General features: G+C 37.2%; 1 protein-coding gene across 1 annotated transcript; it reads left to right on the forward strand.

The window, feature by feature from the left end:
- Window positions 1–25,100: 25,100 nt before the first annotated feature.
- Window positions 25,101–25,781, forward strand: LOC149007558 (uncharacterized). The gene has a single exon (XM_089167102.1). The coding sequence runs from the start codon at window positions 25,101–25,103 to the stop codon at window positions 25,779–25,781; it is 681 nt and encodes a 226-aa protein (XP_089023228.1).
- Window positions 25,782–26,259: the final 478 nt, after the last annotated feature.

Raw genomic sequence — 26,259 nt, forward strand, 5'->3', positions numbered from 1 at the left:
ATGCTTTGATGAGATGGGAATGGGATTAAATATCTTTTCTTTTCTTTTTTTTTTAAATAAAAGGGCAAATGCAGTGCCAAAGGCTTCTACACAATCTACACAATCCGAGCTCAAGAGGAGGAAGCAATTTTCTTAAGCAGTTTTACGTCAACAATGTTTACTGGGAAATTGAAAATCTTTGAGAAGTTCTATGAAATCTTGAACCAAAACTGCACGGTACTTTAAGACACCCTATGGTACATCACTTGATCACAAGGGATTGTTCTATTTACCCACAGCTAACTCTTCAACATGCTATGTTTAGGGTTGCATCAAGGTCGTGTCTCGTTAGATTTATCATGCTTTGACCTTGAATATTACCCTATTGGTTATGAACTTGACCTTGATTCTACAGAGCTAGGCCAACATTATAACATTAGATACTTAATCCTGATCTTAACTAAAAAACAATAAAATAATATATAATTCCATATTATTGTCCTACTGTTTCGAAAAATACCATTAAAAGTACTAGATCAGGGTACGCTGACCAGACAAACCTAACAGAATGCTCAACCCTGACCCTCCGAATAAAGACCATCTTGACTTGGTCCTAACTCAACCCAACCCTAAGACTATATATAATGTTGAACTCAAACCCTATTGGAACTTTGGGTCGGTTCAGCCCGATAAGGTCAAACCTACCCCTCTAATTTTGCTACTAAAGCCACTTTGACTTTGACTTACATTTCCATTATACTATTAGCAATGCCAAATTAACATACTTTATACAAGTGAAGTAAATGGATTAAAATAACACTGCCACACATTACTTTGACATGTACACAACCATCTATAGTGAACATTGTGAATCATCTCATTGTTCCACAAAAGTGGGATTCAATGGTTCCAATTATTGAAATTGACTTCACAACATCTGATATTTGGGTTCAGGCTTTTAATGTACCTTTAAACTACTACACCAGAGAAACTACATAGTTAATGGAAAACAAACTGGGCACCTTAATTTTGTTTAATTTTTATTTTTGTATTTCTATATTACTTTTACATTTTAAGTAAAGAAGTTGACAAAGGAAAAAAAAAAAAAAAACATTTGTGTGATAATAAAAATCTTAGAAGAAAATGAATGCTTGCAAATGATAGAGGAAGACAAAGACGACAAGTTTAAGTATAATATTTTTCATGTAAAAGTATTTTAAATATAATACGAAATCTATGCATTCGTTTGATGGCTGGTACGTCAATGCATGGCTATGAAGAGATGGTGTTTCACTTCTAATTTTTGGAGTAGGAGTTTCACTTGTTCTTATACTTTTTATAGTCTATCCTAAGGGTTGAATATGGTAGAAAATAGCTAGGTGAATTAAACACCATCTCTTCATAGCCATGCATGGACGTACCAGCCATCAAATGAATGCATAGATTTCGTATTATATATGTCTAACAAGGGTGTCATTTTGACACCAACATCGTTTACTTAAATTGAAACCAACTACATAAAACCATACTGTTGCATTATGATATGATTTTTAAAATGGTTTATAATTCGATACAATAAGGTATTGGTTTCCAATGCCATACCTACGGTATTGAATTGTATCATTTTCATACAATTTTGGCTCTGTTTAAAATTTGAAAATCTACTGTACCATATTCATACTATTTTTATATCATTTTTTTTTGAGTACTATTTACAAGTCAAAATCATACCTTATCATTTTCATACCAAATTTCCATATCGTTTTCGCACAGAAACTATACCATATTGGTCACAAAATGCAAATATGGATACAGAAAATTGCAAGGATTACTCTTATTAGAGTCGCAGAGCTCCACTTGAATGCACAACTGCAGAATGTGTCAAATGATGTGAAACATATATATTGGGCACAAATAGTAGAAGCAGCTGAAGCAAGTTGCAGTAACAGGGAGATCTGTACCTACAAAATCTGTTCAGATGTAGTAGATGATTTGAACCTTGCTTTTGTGTGATTTGTCATATCTTCATATAGGTATTTAAAATGTTTTGCAGGTCAATCTTCTTAGAGTTGATATGGATTCAACAAGGAAAAATGATATGTAGAAATTGATTATTGTAGAGGCATTTTGTAATATTTTCATAATGTAAATTATCATATGATAATGAAGAGAAAAATATAATTTTTCTTAAAATTAAATATTCTAATTAAATAGTCTTTTTTGCATACCATTGGGGGGAGTGAAAATGCAAGATGTCACTTTTTGGGGATAAAGATCAAATAATTTGAGTCAAACTTCAGGAAGTCCAAATGAAAGTATACCCTTAATTTTGTGAGTTCGGAGCGGCTAATAGATATTCAACATTATTGGAGGAGGGTTTCTTTTGTCTTTTCAAAAGATCGAATAATTTGGGTCAAACTTAAGGATTCGAAATAAAAATTATACCCTTAATTTTGTGGATTTGGATCCTCTATTTTATAGGTACAATAGATATTTCACATTATTGAAGAGGGTATTTTTGTCTTTTCAAAAGTTAAAGATTGAGTATCTTGAGTCAAAACTTAGGGGATATGAATGAAAATTATACCCCGCTCAAACTTGAGGGGTTGAAATGAAAATTTTATCCTTACTTTTGTGAGTCCAAATCCTCTACAAATATTTCATATTATTGGAGGGGGGTACTTTGTCTTTTTTAAAAAAAAATATAGAGGTTCAACTGTTACTTTTCCATGCATAGAGATTTATAAACATGCCAACATGGAGCTGATCTAGTGGTTGAAACCAACACCTCTTAGTGAAGAGGTCGTGGGTTTGACTCTGCGTATATTAATATCCCCATCCCCTGACTTAATAAAGCCCCTTTGTACAAAAAAAAGAGGAAAAAAGAGATTTATAAACATTGAATTCATGGTAACAGAGAATATGGAAATGTAACGGTTGATTGCAGTTTGGGCTTATAAATATGAATCTGTTCTGATCAATGCAATTGACCCAGACTTAAATTTCATCTCCAATAGTAAACAAGAATAGATCTACGTTGTTGTGCGTGTTCTTTTTTCTATTAGTGATTGTATTCTCAGAGCAGTAAAAGGTAATCAATTTTAATTTCTTAGTTATATATGTATTTTCCCCCCTTCTTGTTGTGCAGTTTAAGATTTATTTTGTGCTGAAATAGATAAGCAACTGATGAAACTTCATAAGGGTTGAATAGGGTATCATTTTTGTACTATTTACATGTCGAAATCATACCTTATCATTTTTATACCAAATTTTTGTATTGTTTTCACGCATAAACTATACCATACTGTCACAGCATGCAAATATGGATACAAAAACGATATGATACGATTTCAGTTTTGAGTGCTGAATTTTTATATTTGTAATGATACCGTAGCAAATTATCGACCGTACCATTTTACACCCCATGGTCAAACGTAATTTGACCATGGTGTTTGTTTCAGGGCTTGACACATGGAAGATATAATATCCAATAACTCCAAGGACCCATTCATTTGATTGAAATATTGACCGAAAGATACACTACTGACTTGTAGGTTAGGGAGTTTTGCTTGTGGTTGAACAATTTTGCCTTATATACTACTTTGAAGCCCCATATCCTACCTTCAAAATAAGCATGGAAGAAAGCAAATGAAACATGAAAATTTTATCTATCAATTTCTCCTTTCCCTTAGTTGTTCTATTTGAGTTACTGCAACTGAAGATTAAACCGTCTCCAGTCAAATAACATGAATAGCTCTTATTCAATCTTGTCTGTCCTGCTGCTCATTATCATTTTCTTTGATGGAGGTAAGAAATGCTCCCTAGCTATCTAGGTAGTTATATTAATGTCTTTCTTCCTTGCGTTTGAAGAATATTTTTGTTTTGAGTTAGGTAGCATGATGGAAGATGTTGAACTATGCAAGGATTACTCCTATCAGAGCTGCACAACGCCACTTGAATGCACAGTTGCAGAATGTGTCAAATGCTGTGAAGCATATTGGCTACAGACAGTAGAAGTACTTGAAGCAAGTTGCAAGCAGCAAGGAGACTTGTACTTGCAAAATCTGTTTAGATGTAGTAGATGACTTGAACCTTGCTTAGGTGTGATTTGTCATATCTTCATATTCAATCACCTTCTTCGAGTTGATATGGATAAGTTGATTGTTGAAGGGGCATTATGTTATATATGTAATATTTTCATAATGTAAATCATCATATGATAATTAAGAGAAAATATCATTTTCTTCAAACTGAATATTCTAATTAGTCTTTTATACAATCACTCTCGGAGACAGATATTTCAAAATGTCATTTTTTTTGAGATAAAGATCGAATAACTTAGGTCAAACCTTAGGGAGTCCAAATGAAAATTATACCCTTAATTTTATGAGTCAAAATCTTCTACCCTACTGATAATGACAGATTCAAAAGATCGAATAACTCGGATCGGAATTTGAAATTAAATTTATACTATTAATTTTATGAGTTTGAATCCTCTATCCAAAAGGTATAATAGATATTTCACATTATTGGTGAAGATGTGACAATATGTTTTTGTCTTTTCGAATGTAAAAAGTCAAACTTCCAAAATTTATAAAATAGTATAAGTTTCATTTCAAATCTCGATCAAGTACTCCTTAGCTCTTCTTAGTTAGTATATATAAATTTCATTTCAAATCTTGTATAAAGTACTCCTTAGCTCTTCTTAACATTTAATAGCAAATCAAGAACTCCTTAGCTCTTCTTCTTTCAGCCAATCTTGTATCATGATGGAATTTTTTCTTCTTCTTTAACTATCTATGTAATAATCTAAAATTATTAATGGTAAAGATATGATCCCAACATTAGATATTTACATTATTATTATTTTTTTTTTTGGTAAACCAAATTTTATTGATAATCACCACTTAAAGATAAGGAATCTTGAACTAACAACTCCAAGATTGAAGGGGGTGGAAAAAGACCAACATGTCCTACTGGTGATGGACAAAGCCCTCCTAACTAAGGCGTGGGCAAAGGAGTTCCCATCGCTAGAGATATAATAAATATTTCACATTATTGGAGTACTTTTGTCTTTTAAAAAGTAAATGATTGAATAACTTGGGCCAAAACTGAGGGGTTGAAATGAAAATTTTACCCCTTACTTTTATGCGTCCGAATTGTCTACCTTGATAAGTATAACAGATATTTCACATTATTCGAGGGGGTATTTTTTGTCTTTTCAAATCTAAAACAGTCAAATATCTTGGGTCAAAACTCTAGGCTGCATTTGTTTGCTGGAATAAAGGTGGGGTGGGAAAATTCTTGAAAAAAGTATAGATTTTTTACTTTTCCTTTAAATCCTAAAATGGTAGATTGTTTGGTTGCTTGGGGTGGGAAAGTGGGAGACAAGTTTCCTTGAATCAAGGAAACTTGTCGATGTGGCAGCCCAACTTTCCCACCCCATGCCATTTTAAAACCCCACATATTTGGTGGGACTTTGTGGGAAAGTTGGGAAAAGTAAAAAGTGGGACCCACCCTATCACTTTTCCATAAAACCCTTTCCTTTCATTTCCTTCTCCCTCACCCCACTATACATGGGACCCACATGTTTTTTTTCCCACTCCTTTTTTTTCACCCCACCTTTGCAAACAAACGCATCCCTAAGGATTTAAATGAAAATTATACTCGTTAACTTTATGGGTCTGATCCTCTACTCCGCAAGTATAATAGATTATTAGCGTGTAATCAAGGACTTACCATAGATGTGTTATCTTTTATTTATAATAAATCTTGTGATATAAAATCAAAGATTATATGTAAAGACAATATACATTGTGTATGAAAGAAAAGATAGATTATTATACATAACAAAAGTGTTACCAATAGAAATACTGATTATGAAGATTGTGAAGTGAGGTGGCTCAAATCTTTTGAAATAATGGAAAGTGAATATCATGTCATTTGTACAGGATTGCAACATACGATATGAGAATATGTCATATATAAAGGATATGTAATATATGGAATGTCAATATGCCATCTATGGAGGATTTTTGAATTTATGGAATGAGAAGGAAATAATATTGATATGTCAGTATTTTATGTTATTTTCAAAAGTAAAAGATGAAATAACTTGAGGCGTCAAAATGAAAATTTTGTCCTTAATTTTATGAGTTCAAATCCTCTATCCCAATAGGTATAATAAATATTTTACATTATTGGAGGGAGTACTTTTGTCTTTTCAAAAATATATAAAGCTGTACCTACTACTTTTTCATGCACACAAATTTATAAACAATGAATTTATTGTAACAGAGAATATGGAAAAGTGTAATGGTTGAGTGCAGCTTGGGCTTATAAATATGAAACTTTTCTGATCAATGCAATCTATCCAGGTTGAAATTTCATCTCCAATAGTAACCATGAACAGATTTATGTTCTTGCAGGTTCTTCTAATAGTGATTGTATTGTCAAGCGGTAATAAGTAATCAATTCTTATTTCTCAATTATATATAGATATGTATAATTTTCCCCCCTTATTTTGAAGTTTAATTTTTTATATTTTGGGCTGAATAGGTAAGCAAGTGATGGTACAAAGCCGCGATTCCTACCGTGAATATGCTAAGGCGTCTTGCACACCTAAAGAAATCATTGAATGTCAAAACACTTGCAAAGGGTTATTCCATAAATGTGGGAAATGTGTTGACTATCAGACATGTTACTGCGTAACATGTCCATTTGAAAAGCTTGGATGAGTTTACCAATGATCTATATTTGGTACTTGTTGTTTTTCTGGAGTGAATGATCAAATAAATACATAAAATAAAGTTATTTTTTGTTTGGTGAAGACTAATATTTTGAGCCTATATTACATATTTGAATGATCTTTTCACCGTTAATCATCCTCATATATTGCATCTTGCTTCATTTTTTATGATCATCTATGGGGAATAGTCTCAACTGAATATTAAGTTGATGAGGGGTAAGCCCATAACCTCCATTTAAGTTTTGCTAGTCACTTGTTTGAATTTCTACTAAAAAAAAAAAAACTTGTTTGATTTGTTGGATCACTAAATTCCAAATCATCTTTGGCATGTATTTCTACCAACTAATCTTGTGGTCTTCATCTACCAAATTTCCTTTTTGGTAAAAAGTTTCATTAAGAAGGAGCAGAGGCCGAGGCTGAGGAAATCAGCCAAGGAGTGGATATAGGCAAAACTGTCGAGCCCTTAATTGACAGAGCCTTCCCAGCTAGGACATGAGCAATTACATTGCAAGACCTAGGAATAAAATTAAACCTACATTCTAGGAAATAAGATTTCAAATTTCTTATATCCACAACGATAGGGTCAAGGATGAGTGGGCCTATAGCCATTGGGTTATGGAGCAACCGAATTAACTCAGCACAATCCGATTGGAAAGATGCTCTTTCGACGCCTTCTCCCAGAGTTTCTAACATGGCTGATCGCATAGCCAGTGCTTCGCCCACGATGATGGAGACAAAAATCTCATTTTCTGTTAAAATTAATTAATTAATGGAATGAATCCCACGTGGTATGAAGTCAAAGGTATATGATAAAACTTTTTGGAAATTTTCAGCACCACCCTCGATTAACTTCTTAATATTAATTTCATCCCTTAAGTTATTTAATTTATCAATCAAATCCTTTATTATTTATACTGTTAGGCTGCTTTTGTTTGTAAAGATGGGATGAGAAAAAAAATGTAGGCCTCATGTGTAATGGGGTGATGTAAAAGAAGAACAAAAAAGGATTTAATGGAAAAGTTTTAAATGTGAGTCTCACTTTTTATTTTCCACATTTTTTCATAAAATTCTAAATATTTTGTGGGGTTTAAAAATACATAGGGTGGAAAAATTAGCATGCCATCTCAGACACGCTTTTTAATTTTTAGAATTGAAAGGAAAATTTTGTTTTTGCAATTTTTTTTCCATTCCACCTTTATTCCGGCAAACAAATCGCAGTCTTAATTTCGATTAATTTTTATTTTTGTATTTTCTATATTACCTTTACATTTTAAGTAAAGAAGTTGACAAAGGAGATGAAAACAAAAAAAATATTCGTATGATAATAAAAATCATAGAGGAAAATGAATGGTTGCAAACGATAGAAGAAGACAAAGACGAGTCAAAGTATAAGATTTTTCATATAAGAGTATTCTTCTCTTTTCGAAAAGTTTAACTTGTTTAGGGCCCTTGGATTCATGAATCGAAAATTTATACCTATTTGGTTGTAAAACAATAATGGATTCATGAAATCTAGAGATTTCATTTTTTTTTTTTTGCCTAAAAACATGAATTAAACTATTATTGGGTATCAGGAGAAATTTATGGATTCCACCATAAGTATAAAATTGACGAAATTTGCGGATTCAGGGAGAGTAACCCAAAGGAACCCCATGAACTTTGATAATTTTGAGGCTAACCAAACAGTTAATTTTTTGAACTTGAATTCATATAACCAAACATGCCCTTACATCAGCATTTAACTTTGATTTATTACTAGCTGTTGGAGGTATGTTGATATATTTTTTTTCCTCCTAGGGGTCTAATTGATAACTTGTGTAAAATCAAGGAGTGATATTAATTTTAGGGGGAACTCAGGGATGGCGCTGAAAATTAATTTTTTTGTTTTCGGGTGAAAATATAATAAAATAGAAATCGGAACAAGATGAGTAGATGCTTCAAGCACAAGTAAAAACGCGGCACGACGATTATGGTTCGGAGAGGGTGAGATAGGACTTGGTAGCTTCCTCTTGTCAATTTTCGATCTTTCCGTGTTTTCAGATTGATCTGAGAGCTATTTATTGGTAATTGAATTATGGTCTCGGGATATTATCAATCTATTTTCGTAATAATTTCTTCATATAAGCATTGATCTCCCCTCCTTTCGATCATTCTGGTTGCTCGTTGCTTTTGGTTGTAATTTTGGATCAGCTAAGGATTCATTAGGGTTTCAAAGACTCCTTTATAGCCATGTCGATGCTTGATTCTTGTTGGGGTAATTGTATTACAAATTCTTCAAACATACAAAAATGAAATTGCAATACAATTGAGAGATGAAGATCTTTAGCAAATTTGAAGAGCTTGAAGTTGCAACTAAACAAACCACCGATCGATGAGGTTGAGTCACACCTTGAGTGCTGTCTTTAAGGTAATTGATGCACCCTACTACCAAGGGTTCTTCGCACCACCACCTCCAAGATAAAGCAACCTCCAACTAGAAGATGAGGTAGTTCTTCTAGTCCCTTCAAGGAGCCAAAAGCTAGAGTACAACACTTAGACAACTCAAGAAAGAAATGAACTTTGTAAAACAAATAATGTGAGAGTGGGGAGTGGCTCAATTGCACACCACATGCAAGGAAGGGTTGGGTTCATATAGGCCCAAACCACACCTCCTCACAAGGGGAGAATCAATTCTCCACTAATGGAGAATCAATGGTTTGTCCCTCCTCCACTAATGTGAATAAAACCCCTTGACCTAACCTCCCCACTACTTGGGGAAGTAACTCTCATATTCACTTCTTTGGAATGAATAGGCTTTAACCCATTCAAAGACCTTAACCCCCACTTATGGTAATGGCCATGAATGGTCATGAAGTTGAAATGAGAAATGAAGGTCAAGAGTAAGAATTTGAGTAATTCCACCATTCAAGTAAGCCCACCTCATCACCATGATCAAGACCTTTAAGACCCATGACCAATGTCATGAAGAGCCTCATAACCAAGGTCATGAAGGGCCTCCTTTACTCATGGTGCCTCATTACCACCCTTACCTCATGGTGCCTCATTACCACCCTTACCTCAAGGGTCCCACACACAAACAAAACAATTAAATAAAAGAAATACAAAAACTAATTTTGAAACTTAATATATAGATAATATAGATTTTAAAAAAAAACCTAACAATCCTCCACAAGTTTCAAAATTGCAAAAAAAGACTCGTGTTGTGACTTTATTAGACACTAAAGGACACATCGTTGTAGGTGTCTTTCGGACTTGAACCTACACTAGGTCTAATGAGTCGCGCTACAAAGTACGGGTAGAGATAGACTCCTTAAATCTTTCCTTATTAGCGTAACTGACCGTCCCATCATCCATGTCCTAAAGGTCGACTTTTGGAGCTACCTTTTATATTACACATTGGACTTTTGAACCAGCCGTGTCCCTTATCTTGGATTCATGAATGTTTAGAGAACTCGCCTATAAGTTCTCATTGGTGGCGGCCAAACCCCCTACATCCACTTAGGTTAGTCTCTGATGTGCACCACAACTAACACACCCCCACATTCCTTGGGACTAGACTAATTAAGAGCTTCGCTCAACCTTACCCTTGTTGTAGTACTATTACCTTCATCTACACTCTAGAATGGAATAATTATAAATAGTAGTACTGAACCGGTCCTCCCATGACTTCATTTGTACCCTTTGAACCTAATTCAGGTATTTAGCCTCTTCACATAGGTAGGGTATCCATCATGTGACCCGAAGATTAGGCATTAACCCCATTCCTGTAGATGCAATACACAAGTTTTTGACAGACATAGCCTTTGTGAACATGTCAGCTTGATTCCTTTCTAACTTCACATAATCGATAGCTATCATTCCTTCATCTATGTACTGTCGCACAAGATTGTGTCTAAGGCGTATATGCCTCCTTTTAGCATTGTACACCTTATTCTTGGCTAAGTGAATAGCCGCTTGGTTATCACAATGTAGTGATACCGATGGCATCGGTTTTTCCCACAATGGTATATCCGCCATTAAACTTCTAAGCCATTTGGCTTCTGTTCCTGCCTTCTCTAAGGCTATGAACTCAGCTTCCATGGTAGAGCCTGTTCCACATGATTGCTTTGTGGACTTCCAAGATATTGCACCTATGACACCCAGCCCAAATCTAGCCCGGAAACCCGATCTGGTTTGCGTGAAGTAGGGTTTGTTTAATGTTGACTTCGAAGTTTGACCGTGATTTCAGTTTTACTATCTTTGAAAATCTGAGGAAGATGTCTTTGTGGGCCATCTCAGTAGAAGATATGGTGTTTGACCCAAAACCCATGGATATTGATGATGGTGTTTCCTTATGGAAACCTTATTTGATTTGGTGTTGAACTATTTATTTGTGAAGAAGAACTTGGTTGATGGACCTAAAGCTTAGTTGGACCTAGTTTGAAGACATCCCTCCATACTAGGTAAGTAGTATGATGTGTTGAAAGAAGCCCATCCAAAAATATTGAAGTTAGGCCCATTAAATCCCTATTTTTGAACAAGCTGTCCAGGCAGTGGCATTTTGGTAAATATCTGTTTTGAAGGTTTTCAAAAGCTTTATTTCTTTTAATTTCGTGGTAAACTATTCCCACCATGTTTCTAAACCTCTTTATGGCATGTGATCGACCTTTGAGCTTCCTCTTTGGCAACTAATCGACCAACAGGGTCAGTTTGGTCAGTTTGGTGAAACCCTAGTAACTCTTGAACTCTTTGTGCTATTTAAAATGGGGAACTCCATGTGTTTCACTCTCAATCTGTTTCTAAGCCTTGGAGAACTTGGGAAGATCCCTAGATCCTCTCCTTCGAAGCCAAGGAAGATCCTCAAGATCTCTGTATTTTTTCAGCGGTTTCTCTTCTAAAGGTTGGTATTCAATTCGCTTCTTCTTTAATTCATTCTTTCTTCTCTACTTCTGATTTTCTGATCATGAGAAGGGTATTACACTACTGTAATGACCTCTTCTTTAATTCTTTTACCCTAGAGTGAATCCCCCAATTCACTCTATGATCTTGAAGCCATATGGCGATGATCCTTGAATTTGATTCCACCAAAGCTCTTAATGATACTTTCCCTAATTTCCTACCTATCTTTATTATTGTGGAAGGTCTCATATTATTACCATGACCTTCCTTGTGTCCTCATGATTGAGGAGTTGATCCGCTTCCTAACAATTCAACCTTATTTCATTAATCATGACCCTCCCCAAAACCTTCTTGATTGTAAATCCCCTAAGGGTGAATCTTTATCTCCTAGTCTTTTCATGGGATACACGATTCTGTTAGTAAATCCCTAATTGTATGATTTGAATTATTCCTCACTTTAATTGAGAACCTATTTCTCTCATAGTAGACCCTAATCCATTCTTATTTTAAATACTAATGAGATTTCCTATCTATCTTAGGTTGTTTTGTGAGAATTAATATGGTAACTCTCATGAAGGTAACCAACTCTTATGAGAGGTAACCATATATGAAACCCTATTGTTTATTGTTGAAACTTCCAACACTTCAGATTGTGCATTCTTGTTCTCCATGGTGAATCTTGATTCTTGTTCTCTCCTGGGTGATATTTGTGTTAACCTAAACTTGAACTATATTTCTTCATGATCCATGTTTAACCTAATTAGGATTCTAATTATCTCTTCGTTGTTGTTGAGATCGGAAGAAGATGATCATCTCAACCATCTATCCAGATCTCATCCTATCGAGATCTATGATCATCATCATGATTTAACCCTACCAAATAAATCCTTGAAACCAACCCGAATGATCCGAAACCTCTTAACCTTCCAGTAGAAACCTCATGGTAATGTTTCTATTAACCTAAACTAGATTCCTATGATCTTATTATCTGATAACAATCATCCCTCATCCTGATCATAACTTCATGAGCATATGTTATGATAAACCCTAACCCCATATTGATCTAGAGATTGATTTGACTATGATCTCCCCATCCATTGGGTTAGGTTGTACTGGTCCAACCCCAGACAAAGCACCCTTGAAGCAAATACAGGCTCAGTGGTGATTAACCAAGCACAGAGCGACCGTCAGGGGCACCCCCGTATAAATAGCATCCCTCCCCTATTAACGCAATATGTTCGGATTGCTATTTTGCAAGGAAAGCGGAATCAAGTGTTGTTAATGATATAAATCATCTATCTTGGTGATTGATAAGGTAATGAATCTCCATCCAACTCCTAACCTCTAATTGAAACCCATCCCCTGTTGGTGTTACCCAATTGATTGTGTACTCCCCAATGTCTGATGAGATCCCAAACAACCATTTTTAATGGATAGATCTAGTCAAGGGAGAGTTCAGGAATCCATTTATGATAATTTAGGTTTCACCAGTGTCTCTTGAGTGTTAGATTCGAGACTCCAGATCACTCAAAACCGATTAAAACGGATGATAAGCAGGGACAAACCACAGGAGGTAACCTAACACACACGGAAGGAGACTCTGACTCTTATATACGAACCTATGTCTAGGTGTTCTCTCAAGTAAAAGTCTATAATAAAATCAAGTAGAAGGATTACAAGTAAGGACATGCATTCTAATATGCAATACATATACAGATGATATCTAACTATCTGATCATGTAACGAATGTATAAAGCATGTGAATTATGACACCGTGTATTCCGATGAATCATGATATCACAACTGCATGGTATGATAAAGAGTGATTGTAGTGTAGTTGTGATGAAGGGGTATTCCAAGGATACTGCGGATACAAAGCCGGGAATGGACACACGAGTCTCAAACAAAACGATACATACAGAGTCTAGAACATCTAGGTACCCCACATGCAACCCCGGAATAACCGGGTGACCCGACAATGGTGAGGATATGTTCATCCAACAACAACTCGGGTCCACTATGCATGTAATGGTAGGGTTGCAAGAGGGTTGGGCTCATAGTCCAGGAACGGACAGGTCGGAGGAGCAAGAGCATCCGCCCCAAAATATGTGGATGACCATAGGTTAAGGAGTGGAGTCCAAAACAATCCACTCCAGGTTCAAAGGACGAACCAGTTGGTTGGTGCCAAGGGAAGATCCGGACTCAATAGTATTACCAATACCGCATTGGATTAAAACCGACATCGCATAGCCAATGGTATGGTGAGAGAGTGTTGACAACCCCACCACGGTAGAGCCGGGGACTACCCCTCGATCCCAGAGAACCACCCCGATCGAGTGATGAGACACCCAGACTGGGATATCTTAAAGCATCACAAGACCATAGTTAGATCTAGTAGCACATACATACACCAATCACAATCAGTGAGATGACAATATATAGAAGCCTAGCGAAACCAGTATGAAAAAAAAACACAAGGGAAGTGAGATGAATAAAGACCAAGAAAAACAGAACAGCATGAACCTCAAGATAAAGATATTAGTACACCAAGAAACAAATTTTATAGAAAGAGTATAACAACATAATAACTATCTGATTACGCATTTATATATATATAGACTAAAACCAGGAGGCACACCGGGTGTGGAACGTGGGGGGGGTGGGCTTGCTAGTGTAAACACATACCCCCTAGTGGCTAAGGATTCGTTTGTATCCGAAATCCAATTAGCATCGCAATACCCTTCTAAAATTGTTGGTTTACCACTATAGTGTAAACTATAGTCTATAGTACCTTTTAGGTACCTTAGTAATCTATCAATTGCACTCCAATGCTCTTTATTTGGATTGTGAGTATGTTGACTCAACTTTCCTACCGCAAGAGCAATATCTGGATGTGTACAATTCATAAGATATGAAACTGAACCAATGATTTGTGCATACCTTTTCTGGTTCACTGGTTCACCCAAGTTCCTTTTCAAATGACATCCCACCTCAAAAGGTGTTTTAACTGCTGAAAGTTCATGGTAGCCATACTTTTTAAGTATGTTTTCCACATAACGAGCTTGAGATAGTGAAATACAATTCCCTTGCTTGATGATCTTGATCCCAAGAATCATATCAGCTTCCCCTAAGTCTTTTGTGTCAAAATTAGACATCAAAATATGCTTAGTTTGATTCACTATTGCCAAGCTCATCCCCATTATCAACATATCATCTACGTATAATATAATAAATACGCCTTTACCACTGTGAAACTTGCTATATAATCACCTTTCAGCATTGTTGATGATAAAGCCATTTGAAATTAGAGCCTTGTCTAATTTTTCATGCCATTGCGGCGCACCTAAGGATTTTAGCTTGCAAACTTTTGCTCTTGTCCTTTTACAATACAACCTCGGTTGTTTTATGTAAATTTCCTCTTCAAAATCACCATTTAGAAAAACAGTTTTTACATCCATTTGATGGATGACCAAGTTATGTATTGACGCTATTGCCAACATAACCCTTATTGAGGCAATTCTCGACACATGGGCAAATGTGTCAAAATAATCGATGTTTGGTTTTTGCCTAAATCCCTTGACAACAAGTCTAGCCTTGAAACAATCAAGGGACCCATCACTTTTTAACTTCTTTCGAAATATCCACTTGATCTCCAAAGTCTTAGAGCCAATTGGAAAATCTACCAATTCCCAAGTATTATTCGCCAAGATTGAATCAAGTTCACTTTTGATTGCCTCCTTCCAAAAGATGGCATCTAGTGATGTGATAGCCTCTTTATAATTAAGAGGATCCTTATCTACCAAGTAAACAAGCCACTCATCATCCTTATATTTGGGTGTTTTGAGTTGTTTGCTTGTTCTTGATTGATTCCCATCACTAATACCCAATTGATTAATATTCTCTTCAATTGGATCCAATTCCCCATTGATCAATTGGCTCTCCTTACTTATAGGTAAGGCGGAGTTAAATGGGAATATACTTTCAAAAAACTCAACGTCCCTTGATTCTATGATGCTATTTGGTTCAATAACATCATCCATGGATTTAATTACCATGAATCGGTATGCCGTGCTATTTATCACATACCCCAAGAACACACAATCACATGTTTTGGGACCTAGTTTCCTTTTCTTGGAATCCGATAATAACACCTTGGCCAAAGAGCCCCAAACACGTAAATGTTTTATACTTGGTTTTCTACCAAACCATTTTTCAAATGGAACCATACCGGTCTTGTTATGTGGGATTCTATTTAATAGATAACATGATGTCAACATGGCTTCCCCCCCACATATCAAGTGGTACATTAGAACTCAACAACATGGAGTTCATCATCTCTTTAAGAGATCTGTTTTTCCTTTCCGCTACCCCATTTGATTCCAGTTGGTAAGGAGCGGTCATTTCATGGATAATTCCATTTTCGTCACAAAACTTATCAAGATTAAAATACTCAGTCCCTCTATCGGTTCTAAGTCTTTTAATCTTCTTGCCAAGTTGATTTTCAACTTCTGTTTTGTAAGATATAAACGCCTTTCCGGCCTCATCCTTTGATTTGAGCAAATAAATCATGGTATATCTAGAATAATCATCTATGAAGGTGATAACATAATTGTTTCCTCCCCTTGACTCATATGACTTATAGTCACTTAAGTCACTATGGATCAATTCCAAGAGATCACTCTTTCTATCCATAGTCTTGTGAGGCATTTTGGTTAACTTAGCCTCCACACAAGTCTTACACTTGTCCTTGGGAGATTCCACCTTTTCGGTGATCATCCCTAACTTGCATCGTTTGGTGATATATTTTACACTACTATGACCTAACCTACCATGCCACAAATCAAAAGAATTAGATAAAACAACAAAGTAAGCAGAAGAGGTACTAGCCTTTTCAATTAAAACATTGGAAATACTAAGTACAAACAATCCCTCACTAAGATATCCCTTTCCCACAAATACATTGTTTTTAGTGATAATTGCCTTATCACTTTCAAAAGCCAACTTCACTCCTACTTTATTAAGCAAAGGAATTGAAATTAAATTTCGCCTAATATCCGGCACATGGAGAACAATGGTGAGAACAATAGTTTTCCCCGAAGTAAGTTTCAAAGTCACCTTACATTTTCCCATAACAGGGCCCTTTGGGAGTTTCTCATAAATACTTTTTCATCATTTGAGCCCATGGAATAGGAGGAAAACATCTTGAGATCACCACAGATATGTCTTGTAGCACCGCTATCCAACACCCAATCCTTTGGTTTTTCAACCAAATTGGCTTCTGTGATCATTGCTACAAACACATCATCTTCAACTAGGTTCACCTTTTCAATTTTTTTCTTCTTGAACCTACAATCTTTCTTGAAATGGCCAACCTTTCCACAAACAAAACACGTCAATTTCTTCTTCTTAGAAGACTCATCATAGTCTTGATGACTTTTCCTCTTCTTGTTTTGCTTGTTGGTTTCCACCAAGTTCGCTTTTAGACGACTTTCTCCAAGGTCTTTTTCACCCTTGTCTTTGAATCGGTTCCTTTCTTCAATCTTGATCCTTACAACCAACTGGTCTAAGGTCAATCCTGTCTTCTCATGTTTCATAGATAGCTTGAAAGCATTCCATGAAGGTGGAAGTTTCTCAATCAAGGCACCGGTTACAAATTCTTCAGGTAAGACCATTTTCTCTTTTGCTAGCTTCCCAACCACAATTTGAAATAAATCAATTTGGGTTGATATTGTGTCACTATCTTTCATAGTAAAATTTAGAAAGCTAGCCACCAAGTATTTCTTTGAACCAACATCTTCAAGAGAATACTTTTTAACCAAAGCATCCCAAATCGAATAGGCATATTCTAATGAACTATACACATGGTATAAGTCATTAGATAATGCATTCAAAATTCGATTCTTGCATTGGTAGTCCGCTTGAATCCAAGCCACCCTTTTGCCCTCCTTAATAGGATCATTACTTTTTTCTGGCATGGGTTCAGTCAAGGCAAATGCCACCCCAATTTGGGCTAAGGAAAATAGCAACATTTGCCTCCACCTTTTGAAGTTTTGACCTCCAAACTATTCGATTTTGTCGAACTCAGTGACAATCCTCATCTTACCCAAATCCGGGATAAGATCTGTCACTGTTGGAATTACATTAGTGGGGATTGAATCATGAGTAGCAAGGAATGGATATTTCATACCATCTATGGCAACGAATGTGTCGTCACCTTGTTTGTTGACATTGCCTTCAACGGTATTGTTTGAAGGATCTCCTCCGGTGTTAATTCCATCAACAACCTCAATGTTGTTGTCTTCGTCTTTGTTGAAGTCGCCATCTCCAAGACTTGCCATTGGATCTTCCAAATCAATTACCTTAAACTTGTTGGGGGTAATTGTATTACAAATTCTTCAAACATACAAAAATGAAATTGCAATACAATTGAGAGATGAAGATCTTTAGCAAATTCGAAGAGCTTGTAGTTGCAATCGAACGAACCATCGATCGATGAGGTTGAGTCACACCTTGAGTGCTGTCTTTAAGGTAATTGATGCACCCTACTACCAAGGGTTCTTCGCACCACCTACCTCCAAGATAAAGCAACCTCCAACTAGAAGATGAAGTAGTTCTTCTAGTCCCTTCAAGGAGCCAAAAGCTAGAGCACAACACTTAGACAACTCAAGAAAGAAATGAACTTTGTAAAACAAAGAATGTGAGAGTGAGGAGTGGCTCAATTGCACACCACATGCAAGGAAGGGTTGGGTTTATATAGGCCCAAACCACACCTCCTCACAAGGGGAGAATCAATTCTCCACTAATGGAGAATCAATGGTTTGTCCCTCCTCCACTAATGTGAATAAAACCCCTTGACCTAACCTCCCCACTACTTGGGGAAGTAACTCTCATATTCACTTCTTTGGAATGAATAGGCTTTAACCCATTCAAAGACCTTAACCCCAACTCATGGTAATGGCCATGAATGGTCATGAAGTTGAAATGAGAAATGAAGGTCAAGAGTTAGAATTTGAGTAATTCCACCATTCAAGTAAGCCCACCTCATCACCATGATCAAGACGTTTAAGACCCATGACCAATGTCATGAAAAGCCTCATAACTAAGGTCATGAAGGGCCTCCTTTACTCATGGTGCCTCATTACCACCCTTACCTCAAGGGTCCCACACACAAACAAAACAATTAAATAAAAGAAATACAAAAACTAATTTTGAAACTTAATATATAGATAATATAGATTTTAATAAAAAACCTAACAATTCTTTCTTCAACAAAGGATTCAAAGGAGCTAAATGGTAAAATCTCCCCCTTATTGAATTTCTCGATTTCATCTAATTTTGCGTTCTTTGATTCTAACATGCGCTTGAGCCTGAGGTTTCCTCAACTTTAATGGGTCCAAGGGTTTACAGTTGGGCCCACTTTGTTATTGGTTTTATTCATGAGCAATATCCGTGATACTTATTTGGGTTCCTGTATTTCGTTCTTTCAGTAAAACCCTTCTGAAGCTCACTATTCCGCAACAACGCATAAAGTTGTTGCGGAATAGAAGAGAGATTCAGCTAAAACAGATGCGTAAGGATATTGCTAAGCTCCTTGAGAGTGGGCAGGAAGCCACGACTCGTATACGGGTACTGTAACTCTCAGTTTTCAAATTTAATTTTGATTTTTGTCTATTACATATCGGCATGGCAAAGAGTGATGAAGGTAGTCGACGGAACCTATTATTGCCTTCGCTTCAAATGTCATAATTTTGGTCATCTTGGGTATTAATGAAATAAGAAGAGCTAAGGAGTACTTTTTGAAGTACTCGTAATAATCGTTCCCCCTTCGTCATGGTTTACGCCTGAATCATTTGGAAGAAACCCTATCTGGATTGATCTCTGCTACAAGAAGCTTCCTTAGTTCAGTTATTTCTGTGGACAATTTGTAGGTGTGCCTTATAGAATCTACTTGATGCTCACGACCCTCCTGCCTTTCCAAAATCCAAATGCATTGGCAAAGATGATAGGAATGATTTGTGCTTTGAATTTTGGCAATTGGATTAAATCTGGAACTGGGTCTTTGCAGCCTCCAATCTGGGAAGTTCACCGCCTGCTGGATAAAGTGCTATTTTGTGGAAATGATTGTCTGCACTCTCATTTGCCATGGGAGCAATAGCCTCCTCTTCACCCAACTCTACTAGGCTGGATCATAAAATTGAATAGGTCCTCACCAAAATTGACCCCTAGACGCCTCTCCCCTCTACGCGGTGTGTCACACCACTCACTTTAGTTCCTATGGTGGTGCTGCATTGGCCATTTCTACCGTTGGACATGTTCCATGTCCATTTGGGTCAACATCGAACCAACAAAGTGAGGCAAGTAATAGTCCATTTGGGCCTCATCTAACCGGTTCTACTTCTACCCTTATAAATTGACATTACCAAAACAATCGTAGGACCCCCAACCAAGGAAACACTACTGGACCATTTTAGGCCCAATTCCAGTCAAGTTGGTATTGATCAAGTATTTCTACAACTCGCTGTGTCGGCCCATTTAGCCACAAGCCCATTAGTAACATTTATTAGCCCAGATGAAAACGTTTTCAAGCCTCTTTTGAACCACCCTCCTCTTTCAAACTTCTTTGATTCTGGTCACACCCACATCAAGTTGCTCTCCCTGCTTCACCCACCCACTCCCCCATACACATATCCCTGCATCCAACGAGGAATCCACTCAAATCCTCTACAACCCTCACTCATCAACGCCCATCATCATTACAACCCATAAACCAACCTTGATCTCTTCTTCTTCTGGGCATATTGTTGACATAACTCCTCAATTTGATACTCTTATCTTGTTGTTCTTTACAAACCTTAAAAGGCCTTCATCACCTTACCAGATCACCAAAAGGTTTAAAAAATTGAATCTCAAGGACAGGAATCCTCAACATTATGAGGTAAGGCCAATGGGAGGGGGAGCAATGGCTTCAATGCCTTGTCTAGAAGCACATTTTTCTGGTGGTTTAAAACTTGTTATGAGAACACATGGTGTTGGATATTTTGCTTCTGAAAGGGTAAGGCAGGCTGTCCAAAATTAGCCTCCCTTTTCACAATGAATCTCTTGTTTTGGAATTGTTAGGGGTGTGGCCAACCTCTGACAATGCAATAGTTGCGTTAGTTATGCACAAAAATCAGGTCAACCATCCTTATGCTCATTGAAACTAAAAATGTGGCTCTTATAATAAGAGGAATTTTCAGGGATCTAAGCTTTGATAATTATTTTTGTTTAGATGCTATGGGTATATCTAGCATGATAGGTATTTTCTGGAACAACTCTATTTCAATTTCTTCTCTCTACTCTTAATGCTACTGATATGCTAATTCAAGATAATTCTTCTAATGCAGGCTTCAAACTTATTGGAGTACATGGTCTTGCCCAGGTAGAAAATAGAACATTACTTTGGCTGACTTAATCCAATTGGGATATTCGGTAGTACACCCTAGCTCGACTTGATGATTTCAATGAAATTCTCTATCACAAGCGAAAAACATGGGGGTTGTACAAAACTACAAAGGTAACTAGATTACTCTTTATCCCCCGAGAAAAAAGTCTATATGATCCATTATGATATTAAATGGGAAGATCATCCCGATCTACCAATACAAATCAACCATGGATGGAAAACAAATTCTAGAGGATCCTTAGCTTTCAACTTCATCAAAAATGAAAAATTGTGCCAAATCCCTAAAGCATTGGAGCGAGGAAAACTTTCAACCGACCTCAAAGAAAATTTCTAGGTTGATCACATTGCTAGAAACCTCCAAAGAGAAGCCCCTACTGAGCAAACCTTTCAGGAAGAAATACAACTTGTGCTCAATTAGAAACCCAATTGATAGCCGAGAAAAAATATTGGCTACAAAAATCTAGGCTGCACTGGATCAAGGAGGGAGACGAAACATATCTCTTTCATGTGCCATTGCTCAAAGGAGACAAAAAATGCTATTACAAACTTAGGGCTAGAAATGAACATTGGCAACATGAGCCTCTCTATGCAATCTAAGTTCTCCCATTTCACTTCTATCTACTTTTCCTGAAATCCAACTGATTTTGCAGACTTCCTTCATAGTACACCTGCAAGAGTAACTGCTCAAATGAACTCTTCTCTTTGCTTACTTTCCACTCTAGAGGAAATTCACAAAGCTCTTTTTCAAATGAAAGGAACTAAGGCCGCATGCCATGATGTTCTGACTGCTAGATTTTTTCAGCGAATACTATTGGAGCAAACTTAGTTCGGGGAGTAAACCATTTTTTGTAAGGGGGGGGGGTTATATGTTTCGTAGTCCGAGTAAAACCATTATCTCTTTATCCCAAAGAAAGCAAAACCACAAGAGATGGGTCATCTCAGACCCATCAGTCTTTGTACCATCCCCTACAAGGTCATAGCCAAATGTCTTACTAATAGACTCAAACCCATCCTAGGTAACCTAATTAGTCTGACTCAAAGTGTTTTGGTCCTGGGGAGGGTCATTTCAAATAATATTTACCTGGGTCATGAATACTTTCACTTCATTAAGAAGTCCAAATCTCAAGCCGGATATATGACTTTGAAACTTGATTTATGCAATGCCTATGTTAAACTTGAATTGCGACACGTGGCAAGATAATGATTGATTGTGGAAGACCTTGCATATCTCATCTCATGTAGTCAATATGTGAGAGAGAATTCTTAGGTCATCTAAACATACAGGCATTTTTTTTTTTTTTGGTTTTTTTTTTGTGTTTTCTCCTCTCTGCTACGAGAGTGGTTCTCCTCTTCCGAGAGTGCCTTATCCTCATCAATGAGTGATTTCATCTCTGTTTCAAATACCCACCCATAGATCAACCCATCAGCCATCTATCAACCCACTACAATTATTCACCCACAGTAGCCTCTAACCCTCAATTCAGAACTCTGTACCTATCTCCTTTTCTGTTTTTTCCGGCCAGCTCCACCCCTGCAACTTCTTTCCACACCTATGTTCCTAATTCTTAGTCTATTCCCAAAAATCCCAAACCTCATCTTCCCATCACGTTGCTCAACTGATAACTTATAGCGCATCAATTTCCTTTCCCTGTCCCACATCCTCATCAGAAATACTTTACAGTCGATCCTCCTTCATGGCTTCATCATTGGGAGTCTAGGCAGATGACTCCAAAACGTTGTTGTTAGAAGAAGAAGAAGAGCAGCAATTTGTTTTTTTCTGACCACAACACCCTAGTAGGCAAGATCGTGGAAGGAAAATGATACAGAACACAATCAGTTACAAATGCTTTAGTTAATGGCTAGAACACCATGAAAAAAGTGGAAGTTATCACCCATGCTGAACACACACACACACACACACACACACACACACACACACACACACACACACACACACACACACACACATATATATATATATATATATATATATATATATATATATATATATATATATATATATTCCATTTCCACAGTGAAAAAGACCTGCAGAATGCTCTTGAAGAAGGTCCATGGTTAGTTGGAGACAACCTGATCATTTTGCAACACTGGAATCCTCAGGAACAATGGGATTTTGCGACCACCGATACATGGATCCAATTCCATGATATATCGCAGGAAATTGCAAAGCCAAAGATAGCTCTACAACTAGGAAAGATGATTGGCATACCACGAAAAGCAATGCTAATCTCTGGAGTACAATTTCGGGAATCAATCCGTTCCTTAGAGCAAGAGTAGCCATACAGCTGAACCAACCTTTGACCACTCAACTCACTCTTCAAAGGCACAATGGGAAAACCATTTTAGTGACTTTAAGGTATGAAAGACTACCTACTTTCTGTATTTTTTGTGGTTTTATTGGTCATGAGGAGAGTCGTTGTAGCTTGCTGGAGGATGAAGAGACTAAACGTAAAGAAATACATGGGTTTTTTGAGATGCATGGTGTGAAGAGTTTAACATCTCTCGATATGGACCCAATACTAGAGGTGACCCACCTACGGTTAGACTCACTGAAGCGGCCATGGAATCACTGGTGTTTCTCGGTGTCAGAGAAGATACAGATGGACAACACCTGAATCCTCATAACAACATCATGTCTCTGCCTGATCCTCCACCAACAATAGCTGCCAACCCGCAATCCTTGCAAAGCACAATAACCAATCATCACACTATCACCTCAACTACCTGCCACATGGTCCCCACCACATATTCCCCTCTCACTGTCCCACCCAACAACAAAATCACTGCTACTCAGTTCTCTAATGGACACGTTATCCCTCCGCCAGCTTTTCCTGCACCAATCCCAGCACCCACTACTAGCTTTCCCATGCACCAATCCCAGTACCCAGCTGCCAACGTTCTACCAGAATTTTGTCTCATTTCCAACGGCCTCTACACACTATAACCCATTCCCATATAACCATCTATCACCTCAACAGGCCCCATACCCCTTATCTTTTACACAAATTCCCCTCATATCCCAAAACAACCCCCAACCTACAAACCAAACGGTTCTGGCACAGCTACAACTCCTTCAACAACAGGTTCTTCAAACACCAGAGCTGGCCGCCCATATCCTCCAGCTGCTACCCCAACTGTTGGGTGTCTCTCTTTCAAACTCCACCTACCCAAGCCCATTTACATAACACACTCAGGTAACCCCAACCCAACCAGAACCTCATCTACTACATATACCCAATTCCATACCCAACAACCCACCCGAATCACCTACCCAATCTCAAATATCATCACATGGTGAAGCTTATTACCGAAAAAGAATAAAAATAGAAGAGCCAAACCGGCATCTTTAAACACCAACTACCAAGATCCTACATCTCCACCCAATATCCCCTCTCCAACTACTTCACCTCTCCCAACGGATCAAATGAGTTTTGGCCAATCATCAAACCCAACACCCATGATGCATGACTCTCACAATGGCCATTTTTTTAATGGAGGAGCCCGTGGAGGAAATCATTAATCAACTCCACAGGCAACAGGGAAGATTTTGAGCTGGAACACTCAGGGAGTGGGGAACCCGACAACAAGGAGAATTCTGAAGAAAATCATGAGAAGAGATTCCCCTGATATTATTTTTATCATGGAAAGTATACAATCCCCATAGTTTATGCAGAAGATTGGAGACTCACTGAATATGGCTGGATCCTATCATGTTCCCCCCCCCCCATCGGCAAAGCTGGAGGGCTCTCAATTTTATGGAAATCACATATCACTATTACAATCCTATTTGCAAATAACAGGATTATTGACACAAAAGTCTCCATTCTAGATGATCCATATTTCAATGCAACTTTTGTATATGGCGATCCACTTAAAAAAGATCGTCACCTAGGTTGGGAAAAATTAGAGGAAATTGGAGCAACTAGACAGAGACCATGGATCACTGTAGGAGACTCCAATGCTCATTTGGGTTGGAAAGAAAAATCAGGTGGGAATTACAATCACTTATGGGATTGTAATAGATTTAAAGAAATGATGAATGCTTGTGGTCTTATTGATATGGGTTTCAAAGGTGCTACATACACTTGGTCAAATAAGAGGAAGGGTCAATGGAATATTAGAGTAAGATTGGATAGAGGCATGTGCAATGCTGAATGGCGCTTCCTATACTCTGAAGTTGTGATCTTTGTGCACATGGCTCTCGGGTCAGATCATGCGCCAATAATGGTGGATTTTGAAGGTGGAATTACAAAAGGTGTACGTCCCTACAGGTTTGAATGTGTGTGGCTGAAACATCCAAAGTGTAAACAAGTAGCCTATGAAGCATGGCATAGGAATCTTAAAGAAACAACAACTTCTAAACTGAACACAAAAATGATCTGGGCAAAAAGCAAATTTAAGAAATGGAATAAAGGGACTTTTGGGAATATTCAAGAGAATATTCAAAACCTTTCAGGACAATTAGAATCCCTTCAAAGACAGCCAGTCCACCTTTTCTCTCAAGAAAAAGATAATCTACTAGCTGATCTCCTAGCAGAAGAATTATCCAAAGAAGAACAATTGTGGCTCCAGAAGTCAAGAATAGAATGGCTAAATGGTGGTGATGATAACATTGCTTTCTTCCATGCCACTACCTTGCAAAGGAGAGTGACAAATAAAATTCTAAAGCTCAAAAAGCCTGAAGGAGGATGGACGAGCTCACAAAGAAATTAGTGCAAATACTTCATTGACCACTTTACATTTGGCCTTCCAATCTGAACCCATAGACCCTACAACCCTTACACAATTTCTTAACTCCATTCAGCCTCAGCCTATAGTCACTTTTGAGATGAATCACAAGCTAACTATGGCACCCATGGTGGAGGAGATCAAGCAGGCCCTATTCTCTATGGGCCCTCTCAAAGCACCAAGACCGGATGACCATCCACCTATTTTCTTCCAACAACTTTGGGATACTGTAGGTGGTGATCTTATTAATTTTGTTTTTGAAGTATTTTCTACTAGCTGCATGGATCCCACTTTGAATATATCTTATATTTGTCTAATTCCAAAAATACCCCACTTTGACTTTGCTGACAAATTTAGACCTATTAGCTTGGGTGGTGTTGCAAAGAAATTTGTCTCTAAAATTATAGCTTGCAGACTTCAAGAGCTACTGCCATAAATTATTAGCCCAATGCAATTTGCATTC

Source organism: Hakea prostrata, chromosome 8, assembly GCF_041222555.1.
Source record: "Hakea prostrata isolate BN-2017 chromosome 8, UWA_Hpros_2, whole genome shotgun sequence".
Classification (NCBI taxonomy): Eukaryota; Viridiplantae; Streptophyta; class Magnoliopsida; order Proteales; family Proteaceae; genus Hakea; species Hakea prostrata.